This window comes from Lipophrys pholis (assembly GCF_963383615.2).
Source record: "Lipophrys pholis genome assembly, chromosome: 5".
Taxonomy (NCBI): Eukaryota; Metazoa; Chordata; class Actinopteri; order Blenniiformes; family Blenniidae; genus Lipophrys; species Lipophrys pholis.
In genome coordinates, this window is record NC_137628.1 from 28,465,915 (window position 1) to 28,481,921 (window position 16,007).

Sequence of the window (16,007 nt, forward strand, 5' to 3'; positions counted from 1 at the left end):
TTGTTGCGCTGCTACCATGGCGCGCTCCTCGGTTACTAAGCAACAAAGAACAAACCGAGTGGCCAAGTTAAATGAGCGGAGCCAACCTACTTCCGGTATAGTGCCGGGTCGCTTCACAATAATTGCCATTCCAGAAGAGTGTTGCAAAATGGTAATTACATCTCAACTTTTTATTTAACCATCAACAAAGGTTTTTGATGTTCAAACCAATAAGAGAAATGGTATCGAATGGCTTTTTACCAACACACCCTTCCCCGATGTTTATACCGGCTCATAACGTCATTGATGTCTTTACATTGAAATCCAGAGAACGAGAAACCGGATGTAGGTTGATGTTAACTGGCTTAGTGACCATCCCGCTAACACCACCAGGGTATCACCGAGAAGAGAAAACACTGTATTTTTGTAGTTTTTGCCGCAGGCATGTGTGCCAAGATACTATTGAATTTACGTTGGCAACGACATCCGTCTGTTTTCAGAGAGAAATGAAAGCCAGGCGATGATAGTTAAAGCCGGGTCGGCAGCACCGCGGACAGACGGCTAACATCAGTGTTGGTCGAGCCGAGCTGTGAGCGATACCTGGTGATAAACAAACCTCAGCTCACTAGTCTGTCCACAAACAACTCCTGGAAATGGTAAGACAACGTTTATGTAAACCAGCGGAGCCTCGTTGATAACCCCCTTTTGAATATGTGACACTGGGGCGAACCTTGAAGTTACAAACTAACCTGAGAAAATCACACTTTGTCACTTGTTTTCGGGGGGTTGGTGGGCAGATCCTCTCCCGGATGAAGCCAGCCGTGGGAGGCGAAACACCGACCAGCATCGGGGAGAAGAAGAAGAGAAACAGAACGAAGGTTCCCAGTCTGGAGGAATACCTGCAGCAGAGGGACTACCTCGGGGCCTTGACGCTGTTGGAGGTTTGGAAACTTCACCCAATCCACATAATAGACATGTACACGCAGGGAGAACATGCAAACTCCACACAGGAAGGCTGGCAGGCAGGGGGCCGAACCACTTGGTCCACCCTGTGGCCTATCAGAGGCTTTAATTTGATTTAGTTTCAACAATCCCTCCAAAAATGCTACAACATGGCCCAAGATAGGGTCATGAATATCTCAGTTTTTTAAAGGGGTCATATTATGCAAAATTCACTTCCTAAAGGTTTTCCAGCAGTACTAATCGTCCCCATACCTGGACCGACGCCCCAGAAGTGAAGACAGTCTGTCCTCTCTCCCCCTGGCTTGTTTCAGGTTTTAAAAAGTGTGTTGCTCCAACCAGCCAATCAGAAATCAAACCCTATATAGTGTCATCGGGGGTTTAGCCAATCCCAATCAAGGTAGGCCCTCCCTTTGACTCCTCCCGCAATTAGGCAGCTCTGCTCTGGCACATGGCACCGCGAGAGGAAGTACTTCCTCCTCTTCTCAAGATGGGCATGTGTGGGCGGAGCCAGTCCAGCTCACACAGACACAGCAGATTCTGAATGCAGCTCCTATGATCCAATAATCAAATGGAGGAAAATCAAAGAAAAGCTGGATTTGGGGCGATAAACTTTGAATACGACGTTTTTGGACCAAAGCGACCATGTGGAAGTGTTGAAACACTGGATAATATGGCCCTTTCAAAAAAAAATTTAACAAGAACATTTAGAAACTCGTGATGGCTAAACATGCAATCATCCATAACAAAGGGAACAAAAAAAAGGCAAACAAATAAACAGAAATACAACGGGGGGAGCTACAAGCAGTCAAAAGGGAGTAAATAAACTAATACAGGCTAACAATCACAAACATTCATTTGAACATTTAACATTAAAATTAAATCAAAAGAGAAAGAGACATATCTTTGTATATTGTTTTGGAAACAGCGCTTGGCATCTTTATAAGAAAACATCATTGATTTTGAGAGAAATCCAATCTCTAATATCATCCCAACTCATGAATATCTTTGTTAGGGTCAAATGGCAAATTGTTTTGCAGCCAGCAGCATCAACAACAGCATAAATAACTACTAGAGAAATTAAAAAAGACAAGAACACTGGCATTGTAATGTTTTAAAGACTAATAGCAGCAGGAATGATGGAGTCCTTGAGTCTATTTGCCGTGTATTCTGGCATCTGTATTTGGTTGAAGACATTCAGCTGAACCGTGCTTCATAAAATAATTGTTTCAGAATTGTATTTGGTAAAACGGCTCCTTCACTGATGACAGGCAGGCTAAGAATTTGGTTTAAGAACCCATTTGAAGGCTGTGAGTTTGGATCTTGCTCATTACATTCAAGCTGTACTACATTGTAATATTGTAGTACAGGGTTACTTTTCACACGATATGTGAATCACTTTTAAATTCATTGACTTGAGCTGAACTTTTTTTTTTTTTTTAATGATTCACACTTAAATGACCCTGTTTAGATATTTAACAAATGTAATAGAGCAAGTCTGATGAACTTGGAATCTGTTAACTGAGCCCAGAGTCATAAATCTGAGGTGTTGTAATTTAAGATGACCCAGTTTAGATCCGCCTCAGTCACTCGCTGCTCCATACAATAAGACTGAAGCATAACAATGTGATCCTGTGTTGGAGAGAGGGAGACGGTGGAGGTTTTTTTTTTTTTAATGCCACCTGAAACTGTTTGATTAAAACACTTCAAAAAGAAGGACCGAAAGTAGAAATAAGTGCCAAATAGACAGAATAAATTGTAATCAGTCACCTGAGATGAAACTTTTGCTCCGACTCAGCTTTGTCATTGAATAATTAACTGCTGCACTTTCACAAAGACCTTTATAAATATATTTGATCTCCCACAGATGATCCAGCGCCATGACCTGGAATCACATTTCAGAAATCGAATGACTCCCCTTTTTCTATACAACAGACGGCACAGTGTTTCTGAGGCGTGTTCCTGTGTCATCTCCAGTTTCAGAGATCTATTGGAGAGAAAGAGGAGCATGCAGACCTCTGGATTGGCTACTGCGCCTTCCACCTGGGCGATTACAAGAGAGCTATGGAGGTAACTTCTACAGCGCACACAAAACTGTACATGAAGCCCTGCCAGGCACTTTATTCAGGTGATAAATTGCAAATTCCTCTTTGGGTAAATGTTGGAAGACGTGACTGTCGTGGCAGAGCCTGGTCACGTCTGTGACGTTTGTCCCTCTGGTCCTGTCAGGAGTACAAGTCTCTGACCATGAAGGAGGACTGCCCTGCTGAGGTGTGGGTCTTTCTGGCCTGCGCTCTGTTTTTCCTGGGCCTCTATAAAGAGGCTGAAGAGGCTGCGTCTAAAGGTCAGAGTTTCAGTGGGAGTTTGGCGACTGTGAATTCATGAATTCCTCCGCTGCATGCTAACCACTTCACCTCCCTTTTTCTGCAATGGTATTTTTCGAGGAAAACAATCCTGGCCGTACTTCGAAGCATTTTATATATATATCCAGGTAGTAACAATGCCTTTCTTACCACCTGAAGCTTAAAATAACAACCTACGGTACTAATGTGAGGAACATTTTGTCAGGCAGTGTTTGGCTGTACACTTTCCCTCCATCTCTGTCCTCAGCTTAGTGAATATGCTGAGGTTAGTGGAGAAAGAATGGAGGATAATCAATTTAGATTGTTTCAATGAATGCAGCTATTCAGTTTATATAAAGAGAAGTGAGCAACAACATAGTTCAAACTTTAACGAAAAAGAGCCGAGAAAAACGGGATAGAAGTGGATTAAGCAGATAATATATGATGTACAGGCAGAAACCTCTGGAACCTTTCTAAATCACAACCAAAACATTATTTAGGCTGTTTATGTTATTTTAATATTGTAAAGTTAACATGAATGTTTACTATATTAATCTCAAAAAAGGTCGCAAAAAACACTACCAGTCAAAATTGTAATTATTATTATTAATATTAGAAAACTCAGATTTTTTCCTTATTCATTCATTTTCTTCCGCTTATCCGTTTCCGGGTCGCGGGGGTGACAGTCTGAGCACTGTCACCCAGATCACATTGCACCATTTAAGAACCTTCCTGCAGGTGGTGAGCCCACAGGAAGGTGGCGCCCGTCGTGGGACACGAACCCACTACCCTGAGATTGTGAGTCTCATGCTCTACCAACTGAGCTAGCCGGGGATTTTTTCCTTATTTTAAATTTTTTTTCAATAAGAAAAAGATTATTATTAATGTTAATATTATTATTCAAAACTGAAAAATAATGTACATTTCAGAATTTTGACAAAAAGAAATGAATGAACAGCTTGAAGCTGATCTGCAGCGGCGGAGCTTGATCAAGCTCTTGGAAGTCACTGCTGCTCGTTCGAATGTGACGTGTCTCCGTCTTTCCAGTGCGACTTGCTGTCTAATATTCGTGTCTCTTCTTTGTTGTAGCGCCAAAGTCTCCCCTGCAAAACCGGCTGCTGTTCCACTTGGCCCACAAGGTTTGAACGTGAACGAATGGATCAGTTATCTTCTGCCTCCCGATCACTGTCGTACTTTGAATTTGGATCCAATCTTTCAGTCACATGTTGCTTTTTCGTGTCCCGTCTTCCTGCCACGTCTCAGTTTCATGATGAGAAGAGGCTGATGGGTTTCCACCAGAACCTGGAGGACGTGACAGAGGACCAGCTCAGCCTGGCGTCCATCCACTACATGCGTTCGCACTACCAGGAGGCCATAGACATCTACAAACGGCTGCTGCTGCAGAACAGGTCTGAGCTCCTGCCAGGAGGAACCAGCGGGCTTAAGGCCGGGTTCCAACACTTCAAACCTCGAGAAATTAGCTTCATCATCCTGCTGGTCGAGTTTCACATGATTCAGACCTTCTGCACCTATAAAGATCATCCAGACGTCACTGACCTGGTAGTCTGGCTTCTTGCTGACGTGCAACTTTCACTGAGTGAGATCTGTTTGGAGATTCAGTTTTTTTTTTAAATTTACTCAAAAAATACAAGTTACAACTTAAGTTTCTGTGACGATAAACAAAAACAAACTCAAAATAACTAACAAACAGAGGCGTTAACACAACAAACTGACCTATCAGAGTGAGCCATGAGGGAGCAAAGCTAGTGGCTGGGTAAAACCAACTGAGACACAAGGGGGAAACACAAATGACACAACACAAAACTAATGATGGGGAAACGACCTAAACTCAAAAACCCCCTCTGCCATGGCAAGAGATGGTATGGCTGGTTGCTTGGGTGTCGGCATAAAAGAGTCTTCAATCTGTTGCCCCGCTTTTTGCCACTGCAGGATGACACCTCCCACCAGCACGGTAACTTCAGACTCTACTGAGTGGACTTGTCCATCGCGATAAGGCATCAGAGGCCTGATTCCTAAATCGTCTGACAAAACATTTAAATGAGGTTTATACAAGATTGAGTAGAAGGCTGAAAAACCCTCTGGAGACTTGATGGTCAAGTCCACTCAGATTTAAAAAAAAATAAAAAATTACTCAGGTAGAATATACAAACTCCAATCAAACCGCAACTTTTGATCTATGATAAATAGATAAATAGTCAATACCGGATTCAAGACATGATTGGAAAAAGAAAGTCCACGTTCACTTGATATGTGTCCCACCCTGACACATGAGGAAATGCGTAGACATAATGGAGCATCATTTTATGCCTGAACTAACGGAATTACTGTCACTTCTTTTTTTTTCCAATGTGCGTTTTATCTAGGTTTGACTCTTTGAGATAAAATGTTTGCCTGCAGCATAAACAATCCTGTTTAATAATTCTGTGTTCGGATGGTAAATACTGTAGTATCCTGCTCCTGAGGACTTTATCTTCCTATGATCTCCTGATCAAATGAAACTACATTGTTCAGATAAAACATTACAAAAAGAATTTACTCTTGTATTTGAATTTGATTTCGGCAAAAGCAGAACAAATAACACTCATTTGTTCAAATAATCAACTGAAAGGGTGTAGGTTGAAGCAAAAGCTTATACACACTTACCTCATCACAACAAACGTGAAAAACAAAAACAAAACGAGGCTCCTTAGATAACTAATATTACTATTTTTATAAGACACATTCGATATATACTACACTCAAGTTTTTAATATACAGTTTATACATGCACATCAAACAAATTTACATACGTACACACATATACAGACATACATGAATATACATGACATGTACATACAGTTAATAATAATATTTAACAAGGACATTTACAAATAATGATATTAATAATATACTATTAAGTTTCATCCTTTACATTTTAAATACAATATATAGTGTGGCAATATTTAAGTTAAAGATATTCTCTATTACAATATATACCTTTTGTTATGTTTATTAAGTATCAATATATTTTATACCATTATTATATACATAATATATATTATGTATATAATAATGGTATAAAATATATTGATACTTTATTTTATACCATTATTATATACATATTATATATTATTGCTGTCCTAGGTAAAATTGTTGCTCTTCTTTCTTATAGTTACTAATGATATATGATTTAAAAATAAAATAAAAATCTTGATAGTTATCATCCATCCATTTACTCTACATCCTTTAGCTTTATCTAATTCAGGGTCGGGGGTCCCGAGCTCATTCCATCTGTGTGAATCAGGGAAAATCCTGGAAACGTCAGCGTTCAATAAAATCCCGAACGCAGAGAGACGGATAATCTCACGGACTCACCTTCACCTCTGAATCACCAAAAAGCCTTGAATGCATGTTTCTGTTATTCAAGTAAGAAATGTGAGGTGTCTGACAGCTGTTGTCTCACACTCTGTCCTCTCAGGGATCATCTGGCTGTCAAAGTGTACGTGGCTTTGTGTTACTACAAGCTGGATTACTACGACGTGTCTCAAGAGGTGCTGGCCGTGTACCTGCAGAGCATCCCCGACTCCACCATCGCTCTCAACCTCAAGGCCTGCAACCACTTCAGGCTTTACAATGGCAAGGATGCGGAGGTATTTCATGTCTGAGTGCAGCGAATTCTGACTGATGTTCCAGCGGCTGTTTTTTAATTATATGTTCTTAATGGCATTTTCATGTGTTCATGAATTCGGACACATGTCAGAATCTTTGAATTGTTTCATAATATAGCAGCGGGGCAACAAGCTGATATTGTTTTTATGGAAAACAACGACATTCGATTCTCGCGTAGTGAATTCATGCAATAGTTTATTTTTTCTGTTAAAAACAGCCACATTTGTAGTTTGTGCAATAAAAGAAAAGAAAAAAAACTAATATTGAGATTCTGTTTGTTTGCCAAAAAAAAATAGCATCATATTGTCATTATACTGATTAAATCTAATTTCTCTATTTCCTTACATTACCATTGCGGGGGGGGGGGGGGGGGGGGGGGGGGGGGGGGGGGGGGTTACTGTGAATCTTTTGTGTTTTATACTGGCTTTGGCTGCATGCTGACTCAGTAACTGCGTGACCTTTTTATTTCCTTGATAAGGGACGGCAGCTTTGACTTGTGTTTGTGTGCACTCTCTCCTTTTCAGGCTGAGCTGAAGAACCTAATCGACATCTCCTCCTGCTCCTTTGAGTTTGCTAAGGAGCTTATCCGACACAACCTGGTAAGCTCTTCCCAAAGCTCTGTGTGTGTGTGTGTGTGTGTGTGTGTGTGTGTGTGTGTGTGTGTGTGTGTGTGTGTGTGTGTGTGTGTGTGTGTGTGTGTGTGTGTGACTTGCATGCCAGCCTTGCACACGCTGAATCCCTTGCTGCTGCAGGTGGTGTTTCGTGGTGGGGAGGGTGCACTGCAGGTACTGCCTCCCCTGATCGATGTGATTCCTGAAGCCAGACTGAACCTCGTCATCTACTATCTCCGACAAGGTGTGTCCCCAGCGCAGCGCTGCCGCCTCCTAAACCCACAACCATCTGGGATTAAAGGGAGCAAATATTTGCGGGCCTGATGTTATATAAGGAAAAGTCTGGGACGTGTCGCCCTTTTCTTAAATAGTCGTCTGGGCTCAGTTGAAATGTTTCGTGTATTTTTACTTTTAAAAGATGGACGGCACAATGTTAGGGTTAGGGTGTTATTGCCTGATTATTTTTTCAAATTTCACCCGATTGTATTTGGTATTTTCAATAACTGTGAAGTTGGTGTAAGATGAAGTGAATCCAAAAACTAAATAATCTCTTAAAGATCAATTTTGCAGAATTTGAAATGTTCACGTTTTAATTCAAAATGATCAGTGAAAACACTGAAGCATGTTGAACTTATTCAGTGTTCGTAGATTTGGGATTGTAGATGATACTGTGTCACTGTGCATCGTCACCTTTTCGTCATGCAGCATTAGCAGTTGTTTTTAGTGTCAGATTCACCAGCAGATCCTTCAGAGATTCACGTTCTCTCATTCTTACGCCTCCAGGCGACGTCCAGGAAGCTTACAACCTCATCCAGGATCTGGTGCCGACCACACCTCAGGTGAATGCACGGTTTAATCCAACGTTTCACTTCTTTTAGTATTGAGAGCGTAATGAGAAATTAAAGGAGGACTGATACCGGCATTTTAATTTTTGAAATTTGACAATTTTTATTTTCAGCAGATTATTCATCCAGACTTATGTTCATCACATGTTTAAGAATCTGGTTGAACCTCCGATGTGACGTGATTTAATTTCAATGACGTTCAAACAAACAAACAGCAGCAGCATGACAAAATAAAAAAGAAAGATTGGTCAAATATTTTACGAACAGCAGAATGCAGACCTAATCATAGTTGTGAATAAAGAAAATCAGAAAACAATAATTAGTTGTTGTGAGTAAATATACTGACGTCTCTCTACATATCAATTCAGATTTATTTATAGTGCGCCAATTTCAACATAACCTTCTTATGGCTCTAGTGAAGAGAAAAACACAAAGGTCCCACATGAACATTCAGAGATGATGGTGCAGAAGAAAAATCCTTTCAAGAATGTTTTACAAAACCAGATTTAATAATCTTATGTAGTTTAGGAGGCATTGAATAATGTTAAGAGAGCAAATGATAGGACTGAGATTATGTCGCCTGTTGATCATCAAAAATAAGATTTATTCGATTTTCCTGTAGAAGATATTTGAAATGAATACAGTTTATAAGAGGATTTGTTTTGAGCAGCATAATCAATAAAACACAGGCTGCAAAAGAAAAGAAGAGGATTACAAAGTAGATACTGAGAAGGAGTACGTAGAAGTTCACTGAACTTATGAGAATCCTACCGCTCATCATTCACTTTACAGTGGAGTGCAGTTTTAAATATGTACATCTAATAAGACTGAAGACATCTTTATTTATAACTCCCATTGTACATCGTGAGTTGAAAACGGAAATGTAATTAACCGTAAACACTAAACATAGGAGTAATATCAGTTTTGCTATAATCTGCACGTTTACAATTTGTGTACAATTTGTATATAATTGTTCATTATTGTGTGTTGTCCCGATCAAATAAATAAATAAATAAAATAGTCGTACAAAGAAAAGAAGAGCTGAAGTTAATGGTACTAAGCTGATTATTATTTATGGATCGTCGTACAAATAAAAGAAAACTGAAGCGAATAGCACAGAGGATGTCATCGTTTTGAGTCATGCAGGAAAAGACGAAAAGTGAGTGACATTTAAAAATAGAGTATTATTTATATAGTGAGGTATTTCTATTTACTACCTCGTCATATTTATGCTTATAGCTTTTTGAACTGCACCAGATTTCCGACGTTATCCTCCAGACAGTTCCACAAGTCGACTCCACATCTGGTGACACACTTGATTTTTACAGCTGTTTGGTAAAACGGCTTTTGTAGGTAAAGTTTTTTCTCCTAAGTTGTACTTTGCTTCTCTTGTACAAAATAGTTATTGGAATTTTTAAAAATAGTTTTGAATTGAATACGGTCCCTAAATTTCATTGTTTTCAATTGAAGAACCGTTTGTATGTTCAGGATACGCAGCTCAGTGGAGAATTCTTCTGGCTTTTTTTTCTGCATTAAATGCAACTTGTCACATTAATATTCGACTTAATATGGTAAATTCTTCTCCAGAAGAGAAGATGTCCAATCAATAAACCACAATCATGGTAGATTAAATGAAACCTGTTAACGTGCTCCTTTTGTTCTGCTTTTTGCTCAGTTCTTCCCCCTGACAGTTTGTTTTTAATCTTCAAAAGCTCTTTAATGTCTCCTGGATCTGAGAGGAAGTGAAACTCATGGAGTGTTTTGGGTTTTGTGTCTCTTTCATGTTTTTTTTATATATTTTTTTTGGTTACTTGTTGAATTGAATTTTGATATAAGTTTGAAGCCGCGATGAAAGAAATGATCATATGGTCGACTCTGATCCTTCAGTATTTTTCCACAGGAGTATATCTTGAGAGGAGTGGTGCACGCCGCGCTGGGACAAGAAATTGGATCAGTGAGTATTTGTGGTAAACTTGGAAAGTTACAAGCAAACAGAGGTGATGTATTTGGGAGTGAGACAAGTGTTGTGCTACTGCGTTTTTTTTTCCTACAGAGTGATTACTTGAAAAAAGCTCAGCAGTTGTTTCAGCTGGTCGGCGGCTCGGCCAGCGAATGCGGTAGGCCAAACTGAGATATTATCAGGAATGATTGTTAAAAGCAACGATGTGCGAGTTTGTGGTGTTTTGTCCTTTCAGATACGATTCCTGGCAGACAGTGCATGGCCTCCTGCTTCTTCCTCTTAAGACAGTTTGAAGACGTTCTCATTTATCTCAACTCGGTCAAGGTGAGTATTAATTTGTACAAGCTGCACACACTGTGCCTCATTCCTTCAGGCTATAAGTATTATTATTGTTGTTGTGAAAACAGGTTAATAAATATAACAGTTAATGAGAAATCTTAATAATAATTTTAAAAAAACCGGCTTTGAGCCCTCCCAGCTCGACAGAAGCTTTAGAAAGTCTAAAGTCTTGAGACCCCCAAGCGAGATCACTTACTGCAGGGAAAGAGGTGATCGTGATGTGAAAACAAACGTCATGTGCAAAAAGAATGCAACACATATATTTGCAATAAGCTTCCATCTACCTACACATATAGTCCAAAATGTGCATGAGGAAAAAAAATCCCCACTATTAAAGGGAGTTAATCCACTCCAAAAAGTTTAGAAGCCTGAATTTATTATTCGCTGTCAGTTTTTTCCAGGTAACAGGCGAAGACATATTTGATAAACTGATTAACTTTGTGATGTTCAATTGTTAGATTTGGGATCATTTCCTTTCCGTGTGTTACTGCCCCACGTTTGTGCGTAAAACGAGGCCCAACGGTGCAACATGGGGCAACACGGAAGCAGCATGTGCTTCATGCTGCCAACAGGAGGCTGAAACTCTGTGTGAACTCTATTCTTCTTTCAGGATAACCGCCTGTTTCTCTTTCAGAGTTACTTCTATAACGATGACACGTTCAACTTCAACTACGCTCAGGCCAAAGCAGCGCTGGGCAACTACAAAGAAGCAGAAGAGGTGTTTCAAAATGATCAGACGTGTACACGTCGTCTCTTTAGAGGCTATTTCATCTACAGCTTCTGTGCTAATTCTTATTTTTTTTTGTATTTGTAGTATTTTCTGCACATTCGGAGTGAGAAGATCAAGAATGATTATGTTTACCTCAGCTGGCTGGCACGATGCTGTATGTATACTATTGACTCAGATCAATACTCTGCAATAAAAACCACTTCATCGCTATAGCACAGTTAATTTCAGGAGGACGGCAGGAAGACGAGAGCACAGCCATCTTTACTTTTAACACTAATTTATCCTTATGATCACAAGCTAAACTCTGGCACAGAAATGTGAGAAGCCCTTGAACGGAGTTAGTTGACAGTACAAAGCCAATCAAAACCTCCAGGGTCACCCTGAACACAACCGGCTGACAGGAGGAGAATACCGGCTCCCGATTTGGGTTTCTACCGGAGATGTTTGTTCATCGTGGGAAGGGGAGGGGCTAAGCCAACAGTTTGGTGACAACTCACCAAAACTGGAGCAACAGTAATCTAGCTGCTTTATCTGCAGTGTTGTTTGGCTCCAGCTGCACAAACACCTGCAGAGCCTGTTTATGGAGAAAAGAAGAAAGGATGCAGTAGTTTCCACCCCGATGACACGAAAAGCACGAAGAACACTCTTGGATATCTTAACTCCGTGAAAACAGAACAGAAAGACCTTTTATGCGTACTCACTGAGGCTGAGATCCGAACAACGCTGACAGATTTCTACCCTCAGGCCTTCAAAGTATTTAGGGTCACTCTTTTATTTATTTATTTTTTTAAACTCTGATAGACTTTCACTTCACAAGCTCCAAGATTTCTCTTCCACATTTGGCTTAATCCACATCAATAAAGCCTGCCCACGGCCTTTAATATTTCACAAATTTGAATCTCAAAAAGCCGAGGCTGCCTGAGAGCGATGGTTTATTGAACACTGATCTTGCTCTTGTCAGACATAATGAACCAGAAGGGGCATCTTGCCTGGGAGCTCTATCTGAAGATGGGCACGTCCTCCGACTCCTTCAGCCTGCTGCAGCTCATTGCCAACGACTGCTACAAGGTAACACAGATCTCCTTCTCTGCCTCCGAGTTGTAGGCACAGACGCCCCTAATATAAATACACTAATATATCTGTGGATCAACAGATTAGTAAATACATTTACTGTTCAAGCATGTAAGATCCGCTTTCGATTCTGCACGTCTGATGTGCATCAAAGTCACATGGGTAGCTTGATCATTTTGAATTTAAAATCCTACTTTACGTGGCCTCTCGGCCTTTTTAATTAATTTTGTAATGGAAAAATAAACTTGAATTTTGGTATAATCGTCTAATACTACTGGAGGTGATAAACTTTCCAACTTAGAGTTGTTTTTCTTGTTGTTTTGGTTTTTTAAACTATTGCCAGTTAAAATAAATAATATTTTATTTATCCCGCACTGAGGACATTTTTAACATTGAGTCACTTTCTATGTAGAACAAATACACTATTTTACAAGTAAAATACATGAGTGCTCCATTCAGATGATGTGGATTATGTGATGCCCTCAGTTACTGTAATCTTTGAGAATGATTCTATGGAGGCAGTTATCAAATCATTTGACTTCACGTTTTATTGAAGCTGTGATCAAATGGTAGCATGATCCCTCAAATTGTTCTTTACCGTGGAAGAAAGCAGTTATTTAGATGACATCTTTAGGCTTCTGGTTTGATTGGGACCAGAGAAACTAAGATGTTACCCACCCCGCCTGTGTTTCCATTGTTTCAGATGGGTCAGTTCTACTATGCAGCCAAAGCGTTTGATGCGTTGGAGAAGCTGGACCCAGGCTCCAACTACTGGGAGGGCAAGAGAGGAGCGTGTGTTGGCGTCTTCCAGCTCATACTGGCGAATAAGGAGTCCAAGTATGTTGGTCTCTTCTGGCTGCGCAGTAGTTTGGCTTTGAATCTTCTCCTCCTCTGCTGTGCTGGAGGTTCAGGAGTGTTGGTGTAAACAGAAGAGACTCACGCACTTGTTTATCCGTGACCTTGAAATGCTTTCTGACTTAATTTTGGTTGTGTCCTGTAGGGAGAGGCTTAAAGAGGTGCTCGTCCTCCTGCAGAATTCCGGAAACCCCCAGGTGGAGTACATCATTCGGGCCCTGAGGAAGTGGGCCAAAGAAAACAGAGTCCTCCTCTCCTGACGGCTTTCAGCTCAGCGAACGCGTGTTCACTGAACTCTCGCCATGGGTGAACTGAAACACAGCAGTCTTCACTATTCATCTGAAACTCACCACTTGAATCAACTGAATAAATGATATTTATACCACATGAAGACGGATTAACGTTAATCTGCTGTACTACAAACTGATGAACTTTGTTTTGGGAGTATGGATGGATGGATGAGATTTAGTTTTCAGTGTCAAGCTGTCATGGGGCCCATATTAAAAATGGACATTTCAAGAAATCTAAACTTCGATTGTGAATGGATTCAACCGGTTACAAAAGTGGAGCTAAAATAAGTGAGAGCTCCATACAAGACACTTCAGTTCAGGCTCACTACAGATATGGCCGGTAGAATTGCTCATTTATAATTTGTCAACTTAAATATCATGTCATTTAAATTAATAGCATGTGTATAATTCACCTGCATTACATATTCACAGATATTGAATAGTAATAGATATGGCATTTGGAATACAGTCAAAGAAAAAGGCCAGTAAATACACTCAAATGTTCATGATTTAAAAGGTTCTTTAGTCTATCCATCTTCAAAAACATCTTATCTTACAATTCCCACAATGCAACTCAATTGTACAAAGCTCCTCTATTCACGACTGGCCAACTAAAGCTTGTTCCCCATACAGACGATGACTGGAAACAAGCAGCGGTGCACAATGACGACAGAGACTTAAAATGATGGCAAAGACAACGATAGAGCCATAGAGGCATATAAGATGAGCACGAGATACAAGATGGTAACAGAAATATGTGAAGTGATGACAAAGATACACAATATAATCACACAAAGTTGAAAATGTTTGGCAGTATTAAATAGTCTGACAAAAATACAAATGGGAACAAAGAAACAGAACATTATTACATGATGACAAAAATAAACCAAATTACCACAAAAACACTGACGACAGACAAAGAGAAGAAAATCCACAACAGATGGAAACAACCACAAGGAGACATGAATTCACAATAAGACAAAAGCAGATGACCAAAAGGACAAAGGAATTGATCTGTTGTTTTATTCAGGCTGGTTAAACTTCATGTGACACTGGAGTGAACATAACGCAAGTAGAACCAAAACACGTGCAGACCTGCATCCAAAATGGTGAGTCATTTCGGACACGGCCAGTGATATTTGTTATTTAGGCCCTGAAAGTCTGTTGACTTTAGCAAAGACGCAATTTTACCGTCATACACGCAACTTTAGGCGTCATATTTCTGCCATAAAGTCTCAATAGACTCACATGATCCGAGAGAAGGAAAAAAGAATAAACAACGAATAAAAAGAAATGACCACAAAGGGTCATAAAACATTGTAAATTGATGTAAAAAGTTCCAAATGATGACACAAACTCAACAAAAACCATGAGAGAGAAATTGATTGAACTGGAAAAAACAATCGGAATTAGAGAAATTATGGCAACAAACACTAAATACCCGATCATTAAAAGCTATTTGTAAAACTTGAAGCAAATTGCGCTTCCAAAAATGACAACAAAGGCACACATGATTGTCACCAGAGACATTAAAAATGATAAATTAATAAATAAAGGACATAAATTCACAAGGACACATCAAATAGGATTTATAACCTTTATTGATAACTGGTGACCTGTCAGTGACTCTGAACAGGAGGAAGCGGTTTTCGCCAGTGAAAGTTTGGCGACCAAACGAAGCTGGCTGAGAAGGTTATGTTTTCGTCCATGTGTATTTATTTATTTAATAATTTGTATATATTTATGTATGTATTTTACCAACGTTTCGCAAAAACTAATCACCCGAATTGCATGAAATCTTCAGGGATGATTGGTCATCATCCAAGGACTAATCCATGAGATATTTGGATGTTGACTTCTTCTTCTTCTTCTTTTGGGTTGAATGACAGTTTGCGTCTACAAAGTCGCATTACCGCCATCTGGTGGTTCTTTCTATCTATATTGTTTCCCACCGCTGTCGTCCTTCCCATTTCCTTCTCTCTGAGCAGCCTTTTCGTCCCTGATGACTGGTTCCCTTCTACTTCTTCTTCACTTGGGTTCAAGGTTAGTTGGCGTCCGTGAAGTCGCACTACCGCCATCTGGTGGTTCCAGCTAGTCCACACCATTCCCGCCACTCAAAGAAAGAAAGAAAAGGCAAAAAGAATTTCCAAGTGCGAACCATTTCCGAATAAATTCCAAGGAACTATGAAAAAATATCCATTTCGTCTCATCAAAATAAATCTCCTTTGAAATGTTCTCGTAATAGAAGCACTAATAGTCTCCCAGAAATCCTTGCAGCCTCTCAGATCACTGAGATCAGTTGAAGTCGACGGTCTGCGCTTTATCGAGTCCCTGATCTTGTTTAAACACTGCAAAC

The 16,007-nt window shown here is 39.9% G+C and overlaps 1 protein-coding gene across 1 annotated transcript; it reads left to right on the forward strand.

Moving 5' to 3' along the window:
* The first annotated feature begins 312 nt into the window (after positions 1–312).
* ift56 (intraflagellar transport 56) lies at positions 313–13,887 on the forward strand. The gene is made up of 18 exons (XM_080463351.1): positions 313–635; positions 777–920; positions 2,917–3,009; positions 3,169–3,283; positions 4,371–4,420; positions 4,545–4,690; positions 6,760–6,931; positions 7,475–7,549; positions 7,703–7,805; positions 8,345–8,400; positions 10,307–10,360; positions 10,460–10,523; positions 10,602–10,690; positions 11,340–11,423; positions 11,520–11,589; positions 12,397–12,503; positions 13,210–13,343; positions 13,507–13,887. Exons 1-18 carry the CDS (start codon positions 633–635, stop codon positions 13,619–13,621), a joined length of 1,674 nt encoding a protein of 557 aa, XP_080319477.1. The 5' UTR covers positions 313–632; the 3' UTR covers positions 13,622–13,887.
* The last annotated feature ends 2,120 nt before the right edge of the window (positions 13,888–16,007 follow it).